The 26,317-nt window shown below is 37.9% G+C and overlaps 1 protein-coding gene across 2 annotated transcripts; it reads left to right on the forward strand.

The window, feature by feature from the left end:
- Positions 1-14,991: 14,991 nt before the first annotated feature.
- On the forward strand, positions 14,992-25,166 carry vdac1 (voltage-dependent anion channel 1). Of its 2 annotated transcripts, none has more exons than XM_055051330.1 (9): positions 14,992-15,092; positions 17,396-17,465; positions 19,301-19,350; positions 19,649-19,801; positions 19,982-20,034; positions 20,361-20,588; positions 21,499-21,649; positions 22,874-22,931; positions 24,292-25,166. In XM_055051330.1, the coding sequence occupies exons 2-9, from the start codon at positions 17,399-17,401 to the stop codon at positions 24,381-24,383; spliced, it is 852 nt and encodes a 283-aa protein (XP_054907305.1). In that variant the 5' UTR covers positions 14,992-15,092; positions 17,396-17,398; the 3' UTR covers positions 24,384-25,166. The 2 variants fall into 2 exon arrangements, with proteins under 2 accessions (XP_054907305.1, XP_054907304.1); XM_055051329.1 differs by having other exon boundaries at positions 15,060-15,092; positions 17,377-17,465.
- Positions 25,167-26,317: the final 1,151 nt, after the last annotated feature.

Consider the following 26,317-nt stretch of genomic DNA (forward strand, 5'->3'; position numbering starts at 1 on the left):
AAAGCACATCATCCAGCCGCTCCAGGCTTCACATCTGGCTTTGATCACTAAATCTTTTCAATACTTTTCAGTTTTTTATTTATTTTTCTCTGCAAATGAATGGAGATGTGGCGTATGAAACAGTAAACCCCTGGATTTATGGGCCGTTTTACTACGGCTGGAAGGCTAATGTAGGACATACTTACACATCATTTTTTTGCTGTGACTTGTGTCGCATGAGATGTTATTGACGCCAGAAGAGTTACGACTCTGCGCCGCTTGGGAGGCCGATTAACCAGGGTTGAGAAAACCTGGCTTATCCACTGAACTGACTTTTAAACAGCCTGTTTTTGACTGGGTGAGTTTTATGATCCAAACTAAAGGCTCCTTTAAAACCTCTTAAAACAGGCTGCACTGCTGCAGACTTTGCATTAGCATCGGCTTTAAAAGACAGCAGGGGTCTGAGTTTCTTCAAACATATGGAGGTTTGAGGTTAAATACTCATGATGGGAGCAATCTTTGAAAAAAGGTTTTAAAAATTGCAACAAATCTGGAAGAATCATGGCAGAGGAGGAAGAGCATCCACAAATACTCAACTTAGAGTAAAACTGCTTCAGCAAATTTTACTACAGTAAAAGTAAAAAGTATCATCAGACCAGCCAAAATATAAAGTTATGCAGAAATTTTGGTAAAGATCAAAATTAAATCCCAAAAATATCATTATAAAATGATGTCATAACAGTAAAAAAAACATTTTTCTGCATGAGTTTTTGTCAACAGAAAACTTTAACATAACCTGCTGCTGGTTTGTTCTTCATTACTCAAGTAAAAGTAGAAAGTACAACCAAGTAAAAATACTTCTAAAAGTTCTTTATTCCCCAAAACGTTACTCAGATAAAAGGAAGTAGCAGAGGAAGCTGAAAACCCAGCAATGAAACTCAGGTAACAAAATCACAACTTCAGCATGTTTGTACTCAAATAAAAAGTATTTGGTAAAAAGTTTACTGAAGTACTGAGTAACTGATCAAATTATCAGTCATTTAATATTTAAAAATTACATCAAATGTAACAAAATATAAAGTTAAGTGGAAAGTTTGGTATTTTAAAGATCAAAATTGCAATAATTCATGTAAATAACAAAATAATTTTGTTTTCAGTTTCTTTCACTAAAAAGCGTAAGTAAAAGTACTTCATCATAAAGTTACTCAGTAAAAATAAAATGTTCATGGTAAAAATGAAAGGAGATTTTTAGTGACTAATTAACTGTAGCTCTGAATGCAGGAGCTCCTCGCAGCAGATGGGTTTTATTTTGGCTGCTCATCTGCAGTTTATCTGTTTCACTGCCTGCTGATGTGTATTTGAAAACTGTCACAGGACGATTTACATGTCAAGTCGAAGCAAAATGAAATAAATCCCAGTGATATGGAATCGGCGAGCCGCTCTGCCAGCCCGGCTCTTGTAATCCTTTTGCTGCGACTTGCTTCTTCTGTGTGACACCCGGGGAGCAGAGGGGGGTTAATTACATTAATTCAAAACAAATAAATGTTTGGCAAGCCCTTAAAGGCTGTGGGATTTTTTTGGGAGACTGAGCCGACTTTTGGGTCTCCAAACCTCCAGCTTTGATGGTTTCACTCAGGGAACACAGATTGGATATCCAACTGCTGAGCTCAACTCTACTTTTCCTCCTCTCTGCTCGCTCTGTTTGCTTCCTCTTTCTGTTTTCTCTTTCACTTTTTGTTTCAGTCTCACACATTTTCGCATTTTAGAAGTTTGATTTAATTAACCAGTTGCAATATTGTCATGAGAGGCGACTTAAGTCCTAATTACTCAAAATATCTATCAATGATTTTCTCAAAGGAAACAAGTTTAATTTTAGCACCAACGATATGCAAGGTAATTCAAAGTTCTTTAAAGACTTTATTTCAAAAATGAACTGATTAATTAAGATGCTTCCCCGCCCTCCATGTGTCAAACTTGAGGCTCGGGGGCCAAATCTGGCCCATCGGAGCTTTTCGTCTAAACCCTGCAGGACCCGTTGAGTTTGAACCTCTGGTACAGACGGGTCATAAATGGGAAGTTACTCTGAAGTGTATGAATTCACATTTAAATACTTTATTAAACCCGAAGGGAAAATCAAATGTTGTAGCCTGTCAAGATCCTTCAAAGAGCCGTTAAAGATGGCCGTTGGCAGAAAAAGTCTCCTGAAGCAGTCTGTAGCACACTGAACCTAACGAAGCCTCTGACTGAAGATACCCAACACCGTCTCGTGAATATGATGGTCAGGATTGTCCATAATCGTCAATTGTCCATAATTGACAGAATCTTTTCTGTATTTATATTTTCTTGATTTTCATAGTTGTTGAAACTGTTGTGACAGTTTGGAGTGAGACAGATAATCTGTGAAATAATAGACTTCCTCTGTTTTCTCTCAGTGCTAATTGGAAACAACCAATCAGGCCCAAGAGGCGGGCTCTAGCGCTGTCAATCACAATCTTATGTGGCACTGCTTCTCCTCTGTTCCAGCACCAGCTAGCATAACCTAAATGGTTTTCTGTAACAGTAAATTCTCTGCAATTACCATGTTTAGCATTGAGTATATGAGCTTGATTGACAGCGCTAAGACCCACCTCCTGGCTCTGATTGGCTGTTTTTGCAGTGTTAGGTTGGAGCTGAGGCCGAGGTGATCGATCTTTTCACAGATTATCTGCCTCATAACAAACTATCATGGTTTTAACTGATATTTAACACAAACAGATCTGAATAAGATTGACGTCTTGCAGTTTTAAAGGGATCTAAACAGAGCTGGTGAGAATCCAACTGAACTCCTCTGGTTTTGTCAAAGATTCATCTTTATGTCTCTTCCTCTCGTTTAGCGTGTGAGAAACTTTCAGGAGAGTAAAAGTGCGTGATTGTTTATTGTTTGGTGAGGATCTTTGTCAGGTCTTGGTCGGGCGGCGGCGTCTCTGCGCGGCGTCGTCTCTGCGCGGCGGCGTCTCTACGCGGCGTGTCTCTACGCGGCGTCGTCTCTGCGCGGCGTGTCTCTGCGCGGCGTGTCTCTGCGCGGCGTGTCTCTGCGCGGCGTGTCTCTACGCGGCGTGTCTCTGTGCGGCGTGTCTCTGCGCGGCGTGTCTCTACGCGGCGTGTCTCTACGCGGCGTCGTCTCTGCGCGGCGGCGTCTCTACGCGGCGTGTCTCTGCGCGGCGTGTCTCTGCGCGGCGTGTCTCTGCGCGGCGTGTCTCTGCGCGGCGTGTCTCTGCGCGTTCACACAGTCCCCATAAACAAACGCACCGTGTTGCCCCATGCTTGTTCACACCCTGTAATGAAAACGGATGAGGGCCAAACCAAAACCTATAGTTGGGAAGCAGATTTCCTCCAACATACAATAAGAGTGTGAGAATTAGATGTGAGTGGGACTCTTCTCACAGTATATCACCCACTGCTTGTGGCCCAGGCTTGGGAACAAACATTATTCTCTCAGGCCCTGTTGTTTCACTGCGTGCTTGTCGAACATGTTCGGTTCCATGACGATGATTTACGCCGATGGCACACTGGAAGCGCTGCACAACCTAATTTGTTCTGGTTTTCCTGACTGGGAATATTACAGGGCTTTATTGGGATGGCGACAAATGCGTCACCGCACATCGGCTCTGTCTCCTGGTTGTTATGAACACAAAGGAAACAATCACAGACGCTCCTAATGCACAACTTCTGCTGGGATGATGTGGCACTAATGGGAACACTGTGGCTGTTGAAATGTTTAGATTTTGTGTGAACAAAACTATTCATTTTTGGGGGATTTTGAGTTTTGCTACCATGTTTTAAGATTGACAAAATGAATTTATCTGAAGAGTAACTAAGGTTATTTTGGTTAAAGTTAAGCTTCTGCAACGATGAACAGAAATGTGCCTGACTGAACACCAACATGTGAATCACATTTGCTTTTCAACATGAGAAACATAACAGAAGAAACTCAGGAAATTTCACATATTTTCTCTTTTATTTTTGCTTTAATTAAACTCAATGAGACATGGATTTATTTTAGTTGTGCTTATTCTTCATTCAAAGTGATGCATTTCAAGCACTAATTTCTTCATTTTCTTGATGCTTAAGGAGTTTGATGTAAGTTCACTTAAATATTATGTAGTAAATTATTTTTTATGCAGAAAGCAAAGTTGCAGTCGTGCAAAGAGCTTTTCGGTGATTGGAAAGGCTGCTAGCCTTTCCTAACGCAGAAGGAGGATGAGCCAAGTAATGCCAGGCCTACACATGCTGACTGTGGACCCAACAATGTCAGGGGAAAATTCAGTGGAAGGAAAAAGTGTGGCAAAGGGTTAACTGTCAAAACAAACTCTAAAACAAACTTTTAGAGTTTCTATGTTTGAATGTATTAGTTGTAATTATTGAGATATTACACACAAGTCTATTGGCACATAACTCAGGATTTTTTTTCTCATTGGAAACTCTAATCTGGCTTTAGAGCGATTTCTTCTTCATCGCTGAGCGGCCGTTCAGCACAGACACATCAAACCAGCTTCAGCCAACGTCTCACCAAAGTTTTGTCCTTTTATTCTCTGGCTCCATTCTTTGCTTGAATACATTTGATTTTTCCATGATGTCACAGAACTGACATCTGAAAGGGCCATGATGCTGTGGCAGCAGAAAGTTTAACAATAAAAGCTGGGAGCACAGGGAGCCAGAGGAGAACCAGAAACACCAGGAACAACCAAAGGGACCAGAATCTAATATAACAGGAGGAAGCAGAGAGGAAATGGTGGTTAAATACTGGAATGTGCAACAATACACTGTAAAAACAAAATACTGGGAGTTGACAGAATCTTTACTGTATTTATCAGGTAAATTCAACTTGCTGTATTTTACCATAAATTTAATGTGAGAGGAGAGAAAGAAAATGGCACAGGAAATAATCGAACATTAAATAATAAACTAGACAAGAAACGAACGTAATAAAGTGGAATCAGTGAGGAACGACTGAACTGAACACAGAATAACAACCAAACCTCAAAAACTACCAAACACTCAGCAAACACGTCATTTAGGCTTATTGGACTTTTAACTGACCTAAACAGGAGAAGTCTGTCTAATTAACGGTGAGAAAAGCATCTTGTTTTTTATAGTGCGTGTGACTGCATCGGTGTGTGGTTGTCTAAATGTCGAGGCGTTTGAGATGCGCTTGGCATTTAGAGCCAACCGTCAGCATCTCCACAAACACAGAAATACGCCCAGACAGCAGTTCAGTCTGATTTCTTCACACCTTGAAAGAGCTGTGCGTATCTGCACTGAGGTCTCTGTGAAGGCAGCGAGGCGCGTTGCTCAACGCAGATCGAATTACACAAGCAGAGATCTCTGATCAGACGCCTGCGTGGAAAATGATCGGTTCTGCGTTGATATGACAAACTGTAACTTTGTCTCACTGAATGGAAGCAACTTCATGTTCAAAGTGAATAAAAGTTGCTCAACATTCAAGAAGAAATGCATCGCGAAGCATCTAAATACTGTAAATCGCAGGCGGAAACAGACGTTTTCTCTTTTTAATGTAATTGCTAAACCTATTTTTTTATTTTTATCTGTTCATGTCTGAACCAAACTCACAATAAAACAGATTTCTGTAAATCATTGTAGATTGAAAACATAAAAAGGTTCTGCCATATTTAAAACAAACCATTTCCTACATTTTCAAGTTGATTAGTTTTTGTCTATTTATGCATTATGATTCTTCCTTGATTGGTTTTAAATTAATAAAAGACGTTTGTTGTTTTACTAATAAAACACATTAAAATTAAAGCAAAGACCTGGATCAATACTTTGTCTTGCATTGTATGATGTTAAATTGCCTTTTGAGATTTTCTCTCTAACTTTGTTTTTAATGTGTGTCTGATCCATCGGCTGGAAAACCAAATGTAAGCCGATCTGAAACATCAAGGGCCACCAGAAATCGGCTCGAGGGCCACAAATGGCCCCCTGGCCGCACTTTGGACACACCTGCTGTAAAGACTTAAAAATAAGATATTAAAGTCAAATTAAACCTTAAAAAGTGGCTAATAATGTCAGATTTAAGGTTTTTCTACATTTAACATGAAAGTAACAGCTGAAAACAGCAAAAGCTTTGGAGAAACATTTAACAAAAATGATAATTAAGGATGAAAACCTTTAGATTATTCAGACAGTGCAAGGAAAAAAAAACATTTTTTGATTCTTTATTCACACAGAACAAGCAAATAGAAAAGACTGGAGAAGTTTTACAATCACAGGATCGACATGGAGGATTAGTTCAGGAGAGACTGAATAATAAAAGGCAGGAATCCACAGACAGATTGAAACCAATAAAACAGGAGCAGTCAAATCAAAAAGCGACGTTTCGCCCATCTGCTTCTGCTTGGCCTTTTGCAGATTATCCAGAACGTTCCAGCAGATTACAGTCGTCCAGCCTGTTGGTGATAAAACATCATTCATGTGCGTCTGTGTATCTGGCTGAACTCCTGAGAAGATAAAAGCCAATTTGTGTTGATTTTTGTCTTTTTTTGCTCACATATATAAAGTGAAACCCAAGTCAGGATCAAAAAGCAGAGCAAAGTGGCGAGTGGCTGCAGGCTCCATGCTGAGCGCCGGGATTTTACGCTGCAGCTTCTCTGCTTTCTCAGCCTCTACAAATAAACGTTGGCCAGCGCTGAACTTAAACTGTTAATCTGCACTTTTTCAATATTCACTTTTCTACCAAAAGTGAAAACAACATCCAGTTTGTGAAACAAATATATAAAATACTTCAAATAAGACACAATAAGTATGTAGAGATTGTTTTAAGACAATAATCATTTCTTAATATTGATGAAAAGTTCAATCATGGAAAAAATGTCCTTTTTTTTTTGCTCCAATCATTGTAACCTTTGTTAAAAAACACTTATTATTTCTATGTCCACAATAAACTTCTACAGTATGTAATTTACTCTTGGAAGAAACATTGAAGAAAAGTCTATAAATTTGCAAAATCAATTCAGAGAAGTTGAAATTTAGCAAATTAAACTTTGTCTAGAAAAACTGAATGAATTAAAAAGAGATTTATCAGAAATATGTTCCAAATATCTTGAATCGAACACAACGATGTTCTTTTAAACCATTTAGTTTTTACACTGCAGGATCACAAAATGTTACCAAGTATTTTTGATTTAGTTTCTGGTTTAAATTTCTGGAATGAAATTAGCATAAAGTAACTTTTCAGCAGGTTAAGTCAACAATCCCTTTCTATTGATGAAAAAAAGTTCTGGTTCCATTTGCAGATTATTTCACGCTGTTACCTGGCAACCCGGTTCTGGTTCTGGTTTGTTACAATCTGCCAAAGGAACCAGAAGTTTCTCATCCATATTGAGGCATTAAAACAGCATCAAACGTCTCACTGGAAAGTTAGTTTTATCTTATTTCAAGTGAACTATTTGTACTACAAACGAACCAAAATACTTGGTAAGATTTTGTGTTTTTGCAGTGCAATATTTGGAATCAATATCAAAGTATCACATTTGTTCTCACAGTTAACATTTTTTCCCAGCAAAACTTTCTTCTTCTCTGCTTTCTGTGTGTTCAGAACCATAAGCCACGCCGAATGTTTGGCATCAGGATTCTGTATCTGATCTTGTGGCTTTCAGAGGCATTTGGTGTGATCAGCTCACAACCAGGTGCAGGCAAAACCTGCAAAACGCAGAAACCACAGCCCTACCTGCCGGGTAGTAACGTGGCGCTCGTGAAATCAAATTTCCTCGGCTGCTCAGCGCCTGTGTCTCGGGGCTGAGAGCCGGGCTGTTTCATACGGGGAAAGGCACAGGCGCACAGAGATACCACACCATCTTCTGCTCCCGCTTTGATGTCGGCGAGGCACCTCAGGGAGCGAATATGGAGAGTGTGTTGATTGCAGAATCTAGTATTCAGAACACATTGATTGTGGATGCGGCGGGAGGCTCGGCGTGGCAGTTTGAGAGTTTGTGGTAAAAAGTGCTGGCAGGGCAGAGAGCTCTCCTCCTGCTGCCAAGTCTGTGGTTTCTCATTGTGGTTATCAGGGACAGATGTGAATCAAACTACAAGCTATAAGCCTTTCTTGATCAATGAAGCCAAAAGCGCAGACTTGGCTTGGACTGATTTGGTGCGTCAGATGCTGCAGACTTTCATCCAAAGGGCCTTAAACTATCTGTGCCTTCATGAAGCTTCGGCTCAAACTGACTGATTATTCATCTCCGTGTTTATCAGTGTTTAAATGTGAGCCTGATAAGATTTATAAACCTTTAAACATTTGATTGCAGGTTAAAGGGAACTTTTTCATCTGAATTGATTGTTTTCTGTGTTTGTGCAGAGTTTTCCTGACACTGATTCTGTTTCTGAGCTGCTGTTTCCTTCAGCTCTGGGTTTTTGGTTTTTATTCCATAGAAAGTTCTCCTGACCCAGAACCTCCTGCTTTACCTGCGTAGATGTCCTGGAAAATGTACTTTATATATTCCTGCCATTAGATATGAGCTGTTTAAATTTCAAAGTGAAATTTGTTTCTTTTAATTATATTCTCTGATTTTTCTCTTTTTCTGCAGAGATAGCAGCAGATTTTTACTCTGTCAGCAGTAAATAAATCAGAAATGATGAAAAAGTTCTGGTTCATTCCAGCCCGTTACCTAGCAACCCGTTACCCGGCAACCCGTTACCTAGCAACCCGTTACCCGGCAACCCGTTACCCGGCAACCCGTTACCCGGCAACCTCAGCCGAGCCCAGCCCGTTACCTAGCAACCAGTTCTACTTATGGCTTGGTTTCAACGCGACGTTTGTCGTGATTTTCCAGTGAAACTGTAACTTTTCCACAAGCATTTAGAAAGTATTCACTAAAACAGAAGCTCCTTATGTTGCTGGAAAGTTTATTTTGTATTAAGATATTTTCACTGCAATGCTTGTGGAGGCAAAAAAACAACATGGAAGCATTTATATCTTAGAAATGAGATGGAACTGATGCATCATTCAATTTTATATAGCAGCTTGTTTTTATTATTTTACTTATTCAAAATGTCTTGTTATAAGTGTAATAATCTGCCAATGGAACATTTCCATAAATATACAATAATTATTGACTCAAAACAACCTCATACAACTTGCTGAAAAGTGACGTTAGTTAGTTTTATGTCTCTAAGATATTTAAACTATAAAGTCAACTATAATTACTTGGTGAGATTTGAAGTTTTTGCAGTGAATTGGGCAATATTGCAGCATTACCTGAGTTTCCACAGTGAGAGGCAGCAGGTGGCTGCATGAGCTGCATGGTGGTGATTATCAGCTCATCTCTGCCTGGCAGATACCAAGAAACTGACTGCTAACCAGCTTACGCTACATTTCCTTGGACGCCATGAATGAGAGATAAAGATCGGCAGCATCTGCTGTATATACAAGGTGCCGCAGCAGCAGCAGCAGCAGCAGCAGCAGCAGCAGCAGCAGCAGCGTGGCGCTGCACAGGCCCGGTTCGCTCAGACACACCAAAGCCACGCCCAGAGTGAGTCACTGCTCCACTGCCGCCCTGACCACAGCCAGGCCTTGACATTTTCTCAAGTTTATTTACCAAAGTTCAGACAGGAAGGACGGTTCTCTCACTTTTCCTATTGCTGTCACCCACCGATACAGCGATCAAAACAAAGGAGGAAAACAACTGCTGCGATTGCACAACGACAAACTGTTTGTTTCCACTTTGTTTTCCACTATGAAGAGAGATTTTAAACAGTATGACTGAAATAAATTGACTTTTGATTTTAGCGTTGCTTGCAGTGATAAAACAGAGCTGGAGAGATGAGCAAAGCAGAGAGTTCCCTCTGCTCAGCGATGAGTCAGAGAGCATGAGAACCTCACAGTTTGTTTCTCTGCAGCCTGAACAGCCAAAAGAGCCTGAAGAGCCTGAAGAGCCTCCATGTGAAGAGAGACCTGCACTGCAAAAACACACAACCTAGAGAAAAAACACACAACCTAGAGAAAACACACAACCTAGAGACCTGCACTGCAAAAACACACAACCTAGAGACCTGCACTGCAAAAACACACAACCTAGAGAAAACACACAACCTAGAGAAAACACACAACCTAGAGACCTGCACTGCAAAAACACACAACCTAGAGAAAAAACACACAACCTAGAGAAAAAACACACAACCTAGAGAAAACACACAACCTAGAGACCTGCACTGCAAAAACACACAACCTAGAGAAAACACACAACCTAGAGACCTGCACTGCAAAAACACACAACCTAGAGAAAAAACACACAACCTAGAGAAAAAACACACAACCTAGAGACCTGCACTGCAAAAACACACAACCTAGAGAAAAAACACACAACCTAGAGACCCACACTGCAAAAACACACAACTGTGTTTTTGACAAAGGTAATAAATTTTTATATTTTTTTATGTTTTTCATAATTTGAACTTCAGTGTTGCTGAAATGTGCCACACAAATAAACTTAATTGATTGATGATAAATGTTTCTACATTTCAGAACAAAACTTTTGTTCATCTTTATGATGTTATGAGTTCTGACTTTAACAGTTAAAACTAGCGCTGCACCGATTGCAGTTTTCTGGCCGATCCCCGATCATTGATCTTTAAAAATCCTGACCAGCCGATTGCGATTTTAATTTGTCTGGTGGACAACCAGGACAGCGACTGATTTCAGATGAGATCGGTTTCGTTCCTGAGTGATTTTCTCCTGGGTTCTTTCATTCAGTTGCTCAGTTGATGGCAGATTGTTCCTGCAGTGGAAACTGCGATCCATAAAACTGTCCACAGAAAGCAGCTTTGCTGAGGCTGAGCGATGCGTTTGATGCCAGGGAGACGAAGGTAAAAAGGTTGCTGTGCTCGGATTGCTCGAACTTGAGCCCAGTGATTTATGGGCCAGAACCGGGACGTGGACTTCCACAGAAATGCAGTGAAGTTCCTGAGTCATGAGGGAGACGCTCTGGGATGTCTGAACGCTGCGTGAACCGCAAAATTAAAAAATGAGAATAAAGATGACAGGCTTGCCTTTATCCATATGCTGCAAATTATCCCATCTGTTTACAGTTTATTTTATTTACTTTGGTGATGCTCGGCCGACTTGATTAACATTTTCTTTTAGTGTTTGTTGTCTTCTGGAGCTGACTGGCACCGTTTGAAGTGAGGCGGCGTCGGCTTTGAAGCCCGGCTGGATCCAGATATGACTGGAGGATAATCTAGAAATGAATTTTTGGCAGCGTCTGAAGACGACCGACAGGCGACAAACTAGCTGTTGATTAAATGCTACTTTGAGATGCAGCGATGCACAAACAGAGAAGGCAGAACGGGAACTCACATGAAGAATCACTTTAATATGTTTATTTGATCATAACTGGCTGAGAAAGTTGGTGACAGTTTCTCCGTTACCTCTCATTTATGTTTTGGGATACTAATTAATGTTATTTATCACTGGTTCCTGTCATAAAAACACATAAAATCTTTTGCAGTACATTAAGATTCCAGCTGCTAAAAAAAACAAAATAATAACCAGAAATAAAAAATAGACTTTTCTTTTTTATGTGCTTTTGGTCAAACCTGTTTTTAGGTAAGTTTTTTCTTTTTACACATTAAAATTTTTTAATGTAATCACAAGAATGTTAATAAAAAATATGCATTTATGTTTTGTAAATAATGTTTAAAACACATTTTATTTGAATAAGTATGTTTTGTTATTTTCTGGTTGTTATATATTTTTCAATTTTTGTCAAAATGACATAAATTCTCTAAGTCAGTTTTAAAATGAAGAGTAAAAGGAAAACATTTATCCAATCCTCCCGGGCCTGATGAAATGTTTCCTGCTGTTGATTTTTCTCTCACAGTTAATCTTATGAAGCAACTCTGCTGCATGTTAATCCTCCTCCCATTAGGAATCACATAAAAACAAACTTCTTGGCAGTTTTGTATGAGAAGAATATTTTTACTTTCAACTCAGAAAATCCTCAAACTCAAAAACATAAAAAAAAACCCAAAAACATCAGGATCTCTTTGAGCGTATTTTTTTTTGCATAAAATATAAGGATTTTTTAAAATGAAATAATGTGTTAATTTTTTTTTATACTTTACCAAATTATTTTTTAAAAGTCCTTGGCAAAAATATTTAAGGAAAATGTATTTATTTAAGATTAAATTAGAACCTATTTTAGCATTTTAACAACTATTTTGTTATTGGAGGTTTGAATTTTGATGTATGTATTTTTCGAAAACTGCAAAAGTAACAAAAAATGAAGTAAACAATGAAAATAAAAACCAATAGCTCTGATAAAACTGACAGAAATGATGCGATCCCATAAAAAATCGCGGAGTCAGATGGATAACAGCGGCATCTAGTGGTCAAAAGTGTCATTGCAAGCGGTTCTTTAGTGGCGCTTCATCCGGTCAGTTTCCCAGAAGACTTTGTTATTTAAATGTCTATCAGAATAAAGATATTTAGATTGAAAATAAAAAATGAAATAAGCGGTTTTCCAGGCTGCAGATACGTAATGAAACGTGTAAGTTGTGGTTCTGCAGGTGGTTGTTGTTGCCAGCCGCCTGCAGCAGAGGAAGCCTGCAGGGTTGGCGTTTTTCCATTAACTCAACCACACGCCTCTGTTTCTGTGAAATCATGCACGCTCAGTTAAAAGCTGCACAAACTTTTGTTCTTTCCTTCTTCCAGAGTGCTGCTTTGCTCAGCCAGTCAAAAGTTTCCTGGTGAAACTTTGTAACAAGCATCAGGTAGAAAATGTGCAAAGATGAGCCAAGAGAGCTGAACAGAAAACCATTTACATTAAATAACAAATATAATTAAAATATATAAAATTAGTAAATGAGTGGCTGTGAATCAGACATTTAATAGTTTACAATTTACATTTAATGTTCCTATTATTCTTTATTTCAGCATGCTTGCATGTACCTTTATTTATTTTACATTTTTATTGTAATTATGTTTCTTATCTTGTTTGTTTTGTTGCTTCAAACGAAAATTTAATTAAATACAGTTGATATTCAAACAAAGCTTTATTAAAAAATAAATCTTTGTTTTGATTTATTGTATAATAATGGGTCATATGCATGTTTGTCAAATTTGTCACAAAGTAAAATAATATTCATACATATATTCATAATATAATATGTTATATAATATAACATTTATATTACAATATATTACTACATTAAAATATAGGCCTATAATAATATATAATATAATACTGGATTATATCGTATTACGCTACATGATCTTATAATAAACTTACATTATAACATTTTATTTTATCCTGCTCTCCTCTTGTTGTGCAGCTCCAGGTTCCGACATGTTGAATCGTTATTTGTGGAGCAGCTCCAGACATCTGATCCCCGGTCAGCTGTTCAAAGACGCTGCAAGGTGTCTTTCTACGTGTTGCGCCTGCGCAGAAGTCAACGGAGTCCCGCGGAGCCAAAGAGCCAAAGAACAAGATGGTAATCCTCCTCTGTTTCCGTTTGTTCTTTTCGCTGCTGAATATTTAGTCATTTTATTTTTTCCCGCTTTTTTCTTTATATATATATTTTTTAATTTGCTTAACTTTTAATATCAGAGTAATTGGTGAAACTAAATTAATTTCACAAAATAAATTTTAATAATCATTTACCTTTATTTTGTATTTTTAAAATGCTAACATCTTAAAATAGGAGCAAAATGATAAAATAATATCAATAATATAATATTCATGATTGACATTCTCTAATTCAGTCCTATTTCACATTTATATTTGTGCTTAATTTCATTAATATGAGCAGAAACCCAAAGAATACGATTTGGTAGAAATGATGTCATTTGTCCTGGATATTAGAAATATTTGGTGATATTTACTTTTTTTCAATCAAGGCAATAATCAAAAACAATTTTTAAGAAATTATTAGAGAGAATTTTTTTCTTCTTCATTATTAAATGTGGAGAATTTCTGCATCACAAAAACAAATCCTACTTAAAAATGTTTCAATCGTCATCTTCAGTATAACCTTATTTAGTAAAATTCTTACGTGCCATGAACTACAATTAATATCATATTAATTTTTAACATATAATATAACATTCAAAAATAATGACACAGTTATTGTCTCATAATTTCAAAAGTAGAAATTTTTTCTACTTTTCTACCTTGGATGTCTTTGTGACCATCCAAGGTTTTGATGTTTAAAAAGAATATTTAAAAAAATGTATTGCTCTCACAATTAATCTCAGTTCTTATCACAATTTGATCTGTTCCTTGATGACTTGTTGTAATTGTCTATGATTCGAATATGAATTATTTTTAGGAATCTGTCAGTTGTGGTAATAAAATGGTAATTTTAACATGAAATTATGTTCATGTCTTAAAAAAGTTATTAGATTTTTTTTTATTACAAGCCATAACCATGTTCCTAAATATTTTAATGCAGAATTATATGATCCATATGAAAGAGGATTAAGACAGTTGAAAAAATTTTAAATTTTGAATTCTGATTTTTTTTTTACAGAATTAAAAAAATCCCCAAAAATCATTCAAACATCAGTTTCCTCCTTCACAACTCAAAACATATATGAAGCAATTAGAGCCACTGACAAAACAGTCTGTTCAAAATTAAATAATATCAATAATCCTTAATGATCCTAATGGACATTAGATGTTATAACTCATGTTAATATAAATACTTTAAAAAGAGTTAATAGAGACAGTGATAGCTGTTGACAGGAAATAGAAAAAAACAATGAAATAATGAAAAATGATACAAATATATATATATATATATATATATATATATATATATATATATATATATATATATATATATATATATTATTTTTAATAAATAAATAAATTGAGACTTTAATTCTGCCCGCCCATAGATGTCTGAGATGAATGTCATTCGGGTTAAAATGAAATCTTCTTCTCCGCCCAGATGTCAGTTTAAAATGCGGCGTGAAACATCTTGTTGTTTAACCGGATTTTCCATCTTTGAAGATGACAGACTCTGACGTAGTACGCGACGTCGCTGCGCCTCCTTCCTTTCTCCTCCTATTGTGCGGCTGACAGGCTCTTTCTCGGCTTGGACTGGAACACACAGAGGTATGTTCTGTATCTCCCTGTGAAACGAAACCCAGCGAGGTTCCTGTGTATTTCACATGAGTGGGTCGAGTCTCACCAAGAACTGGAGGGCCGTGTCTGGCTCCTCATGTATTTATGTCAATATAAAACTGACGTGGGAAACATTAGAAGTCGACAGGCCCGTCGCTGTTCTGTAGCTGCTATCTGCTGCTAGCTTGTGATGCGGTCATTTGAATGGAGAACTTATCTGAAGCTGTGCGGATTGTTTGTAATTTAAAAAGTTGAGCTCCTTCACTAATTGACCCTCTTGGTGCTCACTGTGCTCTCTGTTTCACACTTCGGATTTTAACTTTCCAACCAGAGTCCCTATTACCATCTAACCACCTTGACTGTGGGCTAATGCTAACCAGTTAGCCGCCGAGGGCATGAGGATGTTTGCGTGATAACCTTTTTGTCCCCGTCCGGCGCTCCTTACTGGGCTTTCAGGACATACTGGCTTTTTATGTGAGAGTAAGTCTCTCAATGAGCTTTAAGTTCTGTTATCCTGAAGTTAAAATAAGAAGCAATGCTAAATTATAAAGATACAGAAGCTAAAGTGGTTGGTAAAGTTTATGAATAGACTTCTGTCATATTATGTATAAACATTTAACTCATATTTACCATAATACTCTCACATCCCACACATTAACCTGTGACCCAGCGGTCCTTGCTTTCTAACATTTCATCCTATTTGAAGGGTTCTTGTAGGAGTTATAGTTATATTTTTGATTAAACTAAAATATATTTGCTCCAAACTTGAAAAGTACTGTAGTTATACAGTTATACAGTACATATATATTAAGAGCTGTGTGTGATTAACATCTTCCTGCTGCAATTTACTGCCACTAAACAGTTTTATTTCTCACTAATTGAGCTTCATGGAATACCAAGTGTTATTGTTGAATTCTGAAATGTTTATTGTGATAAACATACAGAAACTGCACCTAAATTTTGTGAAGTTTCTGTAAAATGGGCACATAAGTCATTATATAAATGCTGAATCTTAAAAATTACTTACATTTTTTTCCATTATTGTTCTGATTCACAAATAATTGCCAATAAAAATGTTCAAAAAGTGTTTATAGGTTGACTGCTTTCCATAGAGGCCATTTTCTATTTTATTTAAAACATTTAGTTTAGTTAACTAATTTTTATTCAATTCATTATTAATTATTGGTTGTCAATTATTAGTGTTAACACGCACCAATCAGATTTTGCCATTTTGAATGAATTTCCTTGGTTTTGGTGCTTTTCTTCCCCAGCAGCATCATTTTAATGGAGCATTGTAATAATAAAACCAACCTGGAATGGAAAACTAGTTTACCTTTTTATTCAACATTTGTTCAAATTTACTTTCTTATCTTCTGTCAATAAACTTTGCTTGTTCTCAACAGACCCTAGTGCTTTACTGGCTGTTGCTCCATTTAAAAATGGTTCCTGTGTCTCATGCTTATGAAACGTCTTGCAGAACTGAGCGTTGGTGAAAGGACAAAGAGTCGCTCACAGACGCGATAGCAGAGAGTTTCCAAAGAGACGGCTTTGTTCTCCGGCTGGAAGTCATGTTTCCAGCCGGAAGTCCAGATTAGGTTTCCTCTGGTCAAACCAGAGGAGTCCAAACCTTTCACACCAAAGTCCTTTGGTGCCAAAATTTGCTTTTTCCCCCAATTTAAAACTCAAAAAATTATTATTTTGAGTTTTATATCCTTTACCTGCACTTAAGTAAATTAAATAAGTAATATTTTAATTTAAAAAAATGCATTAATGAGGTTTGCCTTAATATTCAGTGACTTAACGTTTTGCAACAATTATTTTCTATTTTTGTTGGTTTTTATTTCACTTCTAGCAACAAAAATAAAAAAATTTCTTTTAAAGCCTTTACTGTGTTTTTCCTAATATAATGGAGGGATGTTCCAAAGTGTGTTTCTGTGTAAAATAAAAGCAACAAAATAAAGAAACCTTTATGGTGGAAATGGTTCCATTTCCCCAAGAATCAGATTATTGAACTGCATTCAGGGGCCACAAATGGCCCCCGAACCGCGCTTTGGACACTGCTGCGTTAACCGGACAGTAGATTTACCTTTACGGTCACTGTAAGCCTTCATATCGTCTGGAAATTATTTAAAAGTCCAAACGCTAGCAGGCTGGTGCTTGCTGTTCTTTAGGTGACCTTCAGCTAACATGGCGTCTGGGTTTTAAAACTTGGTACTTCGTTTCAGATTTATGTTTCTCACAGGTGTAATGAAGAGCATGATCACAAAGAAACTAGTTTTATGTGTTGTTTTCAGACAATGGCTGTACCTCCCATCTACACTGACCTTGGAAAATCAGCCAGGGATGTTTTTACAAAGGGATACGGTAAGCAGACAACCTATTTAATTAAGAACAATTGGTCTTTAAAATTGTAGCCATTCATGTTGAATTTAAATCTATCAATTCAGTTGTATTTAGGCAATCAGGACATATTTAGGTTAATTTGGAGCCAAAATGTGTAATTAATTTTGTTTGGTAACTTTTAGACCCATAGTGGGCCCAGGAGGCCTGGCATCCTGCATGTTTTAGTTCCCTCCCTGGTGTCAGTATCAACCTTTTCAGCTTGTCGGTTTTCTTCCTGGGCCTCTACTGAGCCGTCATCAGAGGCCTAAACCAGAGAGAAACTAAAACATGCAGGATGCCGGCCCGCCAGGACTCAGTTCCACTGGTTTAGACTTTGGGCTCCATTGGTTTAGACTTTGGGCTCCACTGGTTTAGACTTTGGGCTCCACTGGTTTAGTCTTTGGGCTCCACTGGTTTAGACTTTGGGCTCCACTGGTTTAGACTTTGGGCTCCACTGGTTTAGACTTTGGGCTCCACTGGTTTAGTCTTTGGGCTCCACTGGTTTAGTCTTTGGGCTCCACTGGTTTAGTCTTTGGGCTCCACTGGTTTAGTCTTTGGGCTCCACTGGTTTAGACTTTGGGCTCCACTGGTTTAGACTTTGGGCTCCACTGGTTTAGTCTTTGGGCTCCACTGGTTTAGTCTTTGGGCTCCACTGGTTTAGACTTTGGGCTCCACTGGTTTAGACTTTGGGCTCCACTGGTTTAGACTTTGGGCTCCACTGGTTTAGACTTTGGGCTCCACTGGTTTAGACTTTGGGCTCCACTGGTTTAGACTTTGGGCTCCACTGGTTTAGTCTTTGGGCTCCACTGGTTTAGTCTTTGGGCTCCACTGGTTTAGTCTTTGGGCTCCACTGGTTTAGTCTTTGGGCTCCACTGGTTTAGTCTTTGGGCTCCACTGGTTTAGTCTTTGGGCTCCACTGGTTTAGACTTTGGGCTCCACTGGTTTAGACTTTGGGCTCCACTGGTTTAGTCTTTGGGCTCCACTGGTTTAGTCTTTGGGCTCCACTGGTTTAGACTTTGGGCTCCACTGGTTTAGACTTTGGGCTCCACTGGTTTAGAGGCTCCCATTATTTTAGCAGTGGGCATCTTTTGTTTGTCAAATCTCTGGTGTGACAACTGAAAGTTTGATCAAATTATTTTTGAACTTATCACATCTGATTAAGTAAACTGTCATTTTCATCTAAGTTGTGACAGATTTTTAGTGTTGTCCATATTTTTGATGGAAATAAACGCCATATGTTGTTTCAAAGAAGTTGAAAGTGCATTTAAAAGCCAATCAGAGCGAGGAGGCGGGATGTCGTGCTGTCAATCATCTTTAGCTCTGCTAAATGTCTGAATGGCAGAGAAGCAACTTACTGTGACAGAAACACCTTCTATCTCCATATTGGTGGCTGTGCTAACTAGCATAACATTTTTGTTTCTGACTGAGCGTTGTTCATCTGCTGTTGTGTTTGGGAGAAACCAGAGGAATCAGTGATGGTTTGTGGCAGTTCAACCGATTTTTAAAAAAGTGTTTCCATGGTTAGAGCGATGTGTGACCCACAGTGTAAACTGGAGAGTTTTTCTCAGGTACTGAAAAATAAAAGCTCAGTTATCAGAAACTAATTCTTTACAAATGCATCAACAAACTGCGTATATTTTTTATTTAATTCTTAATCAACTTCTCTCCTCCATAAAATAACCCTCTGCAAATCTTTTAATATAAAACTGAGTTAGTTTGTGTTTGAGTCTTTATAAAAAAACAAATTTTCATCTAAAATATGAACCTCATTGTTCATTTGAGACCCTGCTCTGATGATTTGTTAATTTTTGTTTCAGGCTTCGGCCTCATTAAACTGGACTTGAAGACAAAGTCTGATAATGGACTGGTAAGTTTTCACTGCTGACTGGTCCAGAATGCAGGAGTTATTTTGGCTAGGAGGGGAACAGGTTTTTCAATCACTGAATGAAAGTCACCGCTGAAAATGTAACAAATGTTGCAGTTTTGGTTTCTAATTGACTGTCACTTTTAATAATAGATTATATATATTTATTTACTAATTTATGGTTATTTTTGGACGTTTGTATTGTCAAACCGTCAATTTCCCCTCCTGTCTGACCGTACCGTGTGCTTTTAGTCACCTGGTTGCCTGTTCTGTGTGACTGAGTGACGTCTTTTGCCTTCAGGAGTTCACCAGCACATGCTGCGGCAACACGGAGACCAGCAAAGTTGCCGGCTCGTTGGAGACCAAATACAAGTGGGCGGAGCGCGGCCTGACCTTCACAGAGAAGTGGAACACCGACAACACCCTGGGGACCGAGATCACCGTGGAGGACCAGGTGATCGCAAGGGGAAAATTACAAATGTTCTTCAAAAAGCAAAGATCTGAGCGACACTGTTGGGAAAATATTCAATATGCATCTATAAATTCTTCACAAGCAGTTAGAAAAGGTTGTTTTTGTGTTGGAAACGAATCCTGTGCTCCATTTTAACATGATTCCCTCTTTTTTTCCCCACAGTTAATTAAAGGGCTCAAGCTTACTTTTGATTCCTCCTTCTCTCCAAACACTGGGTAATGACAGCAGCTTTATCCTGGCACTCTTTGGCAGCATAGTTATTAAAAAATCAACTTTTAGCTCTTGATTCTTACCTATAATGACTAGAGTTCAGTAGTACCTACAATTACAGATGCATTTACTGGAGTAGTTTCTGGACAAAATTTACTTTTAGGAATATTTTATTTTTTACTTCATTAATTTCCTGGATGGTTATTTTTTACTTGAGTAAAAATATAGTTGTGTTATTCTTACTGGAGTATATTTTTTATATATTTTTTACTCTATCCCCTGATATTCACAACAACGATTGTTTTTTTTTCCTCATCAAATGCGCTGCCAGCAAGAAAGGCGGGAAGCTCAAGACGGCCTACAAGTGCGACCACGTCAACCTGGGCTGCGACATCAACTACGACATCAACGGCACGGCCATTCACGGCACCGCAGTGGTGGGGTTCGAGGGCTGGCTCGCTGGGTACCAGACCACCTTCGAGGCCGGCCGGAACAAGGTCACTCAGAGCAACTTTGCTGTGGGATACAAGACCGATGAGTTCCAGCTCCATACGAATGTGTAAGAACCATAAACACTCAACAGCTTTTATTGCTTTAGTTTGTAAAAGCCAAAAAACATTAATACAAAATTATTTTTTGCACATATCATAAAACATGCATCGACAGTCCCCATAAACACTGCACAAAGTCATAGAAATACAACAACGTAAACATGTTGCGTCATGACGTTGGATCCACAAGATCCCACCCAAACTGCTAGCTAATGTTGTCAAGTTATCAACATGGCGAGCTACATCTTCAATGTACTCGTGACATGTAAAATAAAATGGACGCAGTGCTTTGCTACTAATGGTCAACACTATGACAGATAGATGACAAGATCAGGAAAAAGTTTTATTTAAAAAAAAAAGCAAGTGAGAGGGAAGTAGCTCAGTTATGCTAGCTTGACTATGACAAACGTAATGTGGATGTGGTGCAGAATTTGGTGTTTCGGTTCAGTAAAACAAAATAAATAAAGGCAACGTAAACACAAACTGATCATAAGTAGAGCAGAAGTTTAAAGGTTTTCTGTTTAAAGACCTTCAATCAATCAATCAATTAAAAGGGACTCAATAATCTCCATTTGCTTGATTTAACGTTTTTCTCTTTTCTATCTATCCACCAAAAACTGAATGATAAAAGAAGAACAATATACAATTTCTGGGACAGTTGTGAGTTTTTTGTTTTTAAACTGTGTATTCTATCAAATAATACTTCATTTTTCTACCTAATAAGTTTTCTATAAGTTGAATCTTTTAGTTTTCTGAAAGCTGGATTTTTTATGGCCAGGTAATTTATTATAAAAGTCAGATGAGGCGATGGTGAGCGTGAGGGTTCCTGCTGTTTAAATCCTCTCTGAAGTCTTTATGTGAGGTCAGACAAACGTTAGTAGCTTGTAGGATTTAAAGTAACCTGCTGGTTCTTTACAGCAACGATGGCACCGAGTTTGGCGGGTCGATCTACCAGAAGGTGAACGACAAGCTGGAGACGGCCGTCAACTTGGCCTGGACTGCAGGAAACAGCAACACCCGCTTTGGCATCGCCGCCAAATATCAGATCGATTCTGATGCATCTTTCTCCGTGAGTTTCATGTATTTATTTATTTCAAATAACCAGCTTTGTAAGTAACCAGCTTGGCACTGCTTCTCTGTAGTGGGAAACACTTATTTATTCCTTCCCCTTATCTCAATTATTAGAAATTTGTGGTTAAAACCAAGTTAAGGTATTCAAATTCAAAAATACTTTATTAATCGCAAATGAAATATTATTACATAATTGCTATATTTATTATGACAAATGTGTATGCCAAACAAAAAAAAAATAAATTAATAAATTATATAAACAAAATCATTACAGACTGGCTGTCATGACAAGATGTTAAAAAAGTCATAATAATAATAATGACAATTGTTAATAACATCAATTATCTTCCAATGTTCAACATTTAAATTCTCCATAAACTGTTATATAAAAAAACCTTAAAAATCTAATGATAATAGTGAAATAATAATAACCTACTTTCAATTTGCATTTATAGAAATTATTTTACCGTAAACCAGAGGGGTCGAAGTCATTACGTAGAAAAGACGTCAGGGTCAGAAAATATTCAGTTTTCCAGCCACTTTGTGTCATTTTATAACACAATCCAGTAATTATTTGACCTTCAGTTGTTATATAAATGCTAAACATGACTTAAAAGGGTTTCTGTCTCTTTAAGAAGCTCCTACTCTAACACTCTGCCTTCAGGAAGTGGTCACAACAGAAACGCCTTTAAAACAAACATTTTCTCCAGAGGGCCGTAAATGGCCCCTGGACCGCACTTTGGACACCACTTCCTTAAAACCTCAGGTCATGTTGTTTTGAATCATCATGAAAGCGGCCATGTTGTTTAACCTCGGACGTGTTCCTGCCTGGGAAAAGAGCTGCAGGTCGGCACAGACGATCGCAACCCCAAACAGGAAGTCTGCGAACCACAGACCGATCTCTGCTAATTCAGTCCCGTCTATCACATTAGTCCTAAGTCCCACTTGCACCAGAGCCAATTAGTGCGGCTGGTTGTTTGTGTCGTTATTTAGGCCCATTTCTATTTGAAGTGACTCACCTTCAGTCGAACATTTTGACTCTCAGCCCAACTCTGCAACACAGATTTGAAACATTCTTGGCACTTTATTGTTGAATTAAATTATGACTAAAAATGAGTTTCTAAACATTTACATTTGTTCAATATGTTTATATTCCTTTAACTCTGGGTCTGTTTTTTTAGTGTTTGATTTCTGAACATTTGAACTGTGTTTCTCTTGACAGGCGAAGGTGAACAACTCCAGCCTTATTGGACTGGGCTACACTCAGAATATTAAGCCAGGTGAGTTCAGTCTGCAGATAATTTAAAGGGTTTATTTTATCTTCTTTTCTTACACATTTTCCTTATCGATTCTGTTTATTGGTCAAATTCATTTCTAGGTTCTTAGTCCAGAAATGTGAAAAAGTTAAAGGGAAAGAAACACTGAATTTATCTAATTATTTAGCAGAAACATGCCTGAGAAATGTTCCAATTCTGACCAGCATTATTACGCTGGCTTATTACCTGATTCCTTAATTAGAGAGCTTTATACAGTAAAATGTAGCAACAGTGAATGGAAGCAGCTGAAAGTCTAACAGTTATTTACTCCTGAGGGTTTAACTTCACTACAGTAATGCAGCTGGGGAAACATTGATAGTTTTCTCCCAAATTATTTAGTTTTGCCCTGACATGCCACTTAGTGGTAAAGTTATGCATGTAGTGGGCAGAAGGGAAGTCAAAATACTAACTCAGTGTTCTATTTGGCTCAGACACTGGGGAAAAATAAGTTCCTGTTTATCTAATTATTTAGCAGACAAATGTGAGAAATGCTCCAATTCTGACCAGCATTATTATGCTGCAGTATCATCAGATTCCTTACCAGTTAGCATTAGCTTGCTATTCTCGTTTTCCAAGTATCGCTGCAGTACGTTGTTTTGTCTCCGTCATAAACGCCGTCCATCTTTTCGGTGTTGGTGAATATTTAGGGAGAGTCAGAGTGGCTCGCTCCGTTGTTACCAAAACGCATCACACATTAGTTTAATGTTTCTGCTACAAAAATCTTTAATTTTTACCCAAAAAATTATTATTTCATCAATTTTCAACAATTAGATACCACTTTACCATTTGTCATCATTCCTGATATAAAAGTGTAGATTTTGTTTTATTGTGGTCAGTCACAGTCTAATATTTTGTCATTTATGTTTAAAGTGTCCATATTCTGCACATATCATCATCACAGCAGCAGTAAAAGCCAAACTGCTGCTCTGCACCAGCTGAACTGAAAATTTTTAGATTTCATTTCTGATAGTTTTCTAACTATTAAAGTAAGATGATGATCCATAGATCACATTGCATTTTTAGAATTTGCTCTTTTCTATTTATAAACATTAAATCAATAAATGTTTGGAGATTTAGCCATGTGAAACTTAGTTTTTACTTTTATCCAAACAATCCATAATTTTATTATTGTTACATGTATATCAGTCTTGTTGAGAAATATGGAGTATTTTAATATTTACTACTGATTTCTGCTTAGTAATAATATTGAAACATGTTCAGATGCCTGAACCTTTTATTTCCTGTTTTTCCATCTGGATATTTGACGTTTCTGGAGGATATTCCTGCGGTGCAGTGAAACTGATGTTGAAATGTGTTTCTGCAGGTGTGAAGCTGACGCTTTCTGCTCTCCTGGATGGTAAAAACATCAACACGGGCGGCCACAAGCTCGGCATGGGGCTGGAGTTCCAGGCGTAGATGGGAAAGACTTCAGCCTTCCTCTTTTCCTCACACACTTATTCCTCACCCAAAATATCTTAAACCCTCTGAGTAGTCCAGCCCCTTGCCTTCCCTTGAAATGTTACAGGTGGAAGTCAGTGAAGGTGAAACAAATCCAGTTTTAAAGGACCATATTTATGTTCAAAAGCCCAGTTTAGAACAAAGCTTCATCAAGTCTGTTTCATGCTTTTGTTACTTCTAATCAATTGAAAAAGGGAAAAGCCCCACAACACAATTAGCATGTAATTCTGTTGTTACTGCTCCAGGTGGCGCTGTTACAGAGCTGTACAAAGCACTTCTCACTCAGACGACATGGTGGTCATGGAACGTTTCCTTCAAACATTTCCGCACTGAGAGTTCCTGTCTGTCTTTGGTGAATTAAACGGCGCGAGGGGTTATCTCTGAGCGACACTACGTCCCACGCACATTATTCTGTGTTTTTGTCTCACCTGTCTTTTGTGTCTGTGCTTCTGGTGATTTTTTGGTTACATATAGCAACAGAGAATACTATTTTATTGAGGGTGTTGCCTAGTTTTAGATCCACTCAAAGTCTTAAGAAGGCAAAGACGCGTCAGCCCTCGCAGGTAAACTGTCAAGCACATAACTGATGAAGAGTTTGTGCTTCTGGATGGAGGATGAAATGAAAGGATTAGAAATAGTCCAACAAATGGTTTGTCTTCCACAACGGATTATTGGATTGATGGTTATTGTACTTGACAGTTTTGTCATTTCCTGGTCTAAATAAAGAACATCTTGAACCAATTTCTTTTGTCTCTTTGTTTCTAATTTGATAATCTTGGCACAAATGAAGAACCTTCGACTTTTTTGTCACAACGCTAAAGCTGAGTAGTTACTATTTACTTTTGCTTGGCTAACTTTTTTTTTTTTTTTTTTTTACTTTTAAGAGTTTTTTTACTACCCTGTAATTTTTGAGTAATTTCATAACGAAGTATCTCTGCTCTTACTCGAGTAAGATTTATGGATTTTCTACCAGCTGGATAAAAATCAAACATGTTTTATTCAAAAATTCATATAATTCACAATTCTTTTTTTCAAAGGTTGGAATCTGCCTACAAATAATGTAAAACCCTAAAACTATTTTTCATTATTCCACTTTATGTACAACTTTCTGCTAATGCATTTCTGAAAGTTTCATACGGTGTCACAGTTAAGGAAAGAATTCTCTCCATATGAGATGAAATGTAAACAGTTTGTGCAAACAAAACCCAGAACAATCCATGTTAATATAACAAAGCATTCCTGTTGCTGAATCGGCTTCAACCTGGTGGAGGGAGCAAAGGTCATCTGGGAGTGTCTGCAAACAGGATTTTCTTTAAGTTCCTGCAGGGCTGAGTTGACTGCCAGGTTTTTTTCAGACATTCTGCAGGATTTTATGGATTCACTTCCTGCTTTAATGTAGCAGGAGGTTTGATGAGGAGCCCTCTGTGTGTAGATGGAGGGAAAATGTCTAACTTCTAAGTTAGATCCATAATAAGACTCATATTGCATCACCACTGCTCTGACTGGTGATGCAGTTACTCATAGCTTCCCCTATTTAGGATAAATGGCTCCTCTTTAGGTGAAAGTAGGTTTTCTGATCTTTGGTGACAATGAAACTAATTGAAGAAATGTCAGATTAAGGTAGAATAAAGAATTCAAACAAAAAGAGGGAGAGCCTCATAACATCAGTCGGCAAGTAGCCTGGATAGGACTAGTGAGGGAGGAACTATCCTCTAGATTGGGAGGTAAATGTAGCGTTTCTTGGTCGCTGGGAATTATGTTACACTTTAACTAAAATCCATTTGTAATATGGGAAGCAAGTCGTGAATCTTGCTTCCTGTTGATTTTCCTACAAACTCCACCCACCGCGGCGCAGCTCTGCTCCCCGGCTAAAGAATGATGCGCAGCCATGC

This window comes from Poeciliopsis prolifica, unplaced genomic scaffold, assembly GCF_027474105.1.
Source record: "Poeciliopsis prolifica strain line A6 unplaced genomic scaffold, Auburn_PproV2 SCAFFOLD033, whole genome shotgun sequence".
Taxonomy (NCBI): Eukaryota; Metazoa; Chordata; class Actinopteri; order Cyprinodontiformes; family Poeciliidae; genus Poeciliopsis; species Poeciliopsis prolifica.

What these genes read in the sequence shown, in the direction of transcription:
- vdac1 (XM_055051329.1), top strand. Translation starts at nt 17,381, where the DNA reads ATGTGTTGTTTTCAGACAATGGCTGTACCTCCCATCTACACTGACCTT. An exon ending in TCCTTCTCTCCAAACACTGG is followed by an intron (nt 20,035 to 20,360) that starts GTAATGACAGCA and finishes ATGCGCTGCCAG; the next exon opens with CAAGAAAGGCGGGAAGCTCA. An exon ending in TTCCAGCTCCATACGAATGT is followed by an intron (nt 20,589 to 21,498) that starts GTAAGAACCATA and finishes GGTTCTTTACAG; the next exon opens with CAACGATGGCACCGAGTTTG.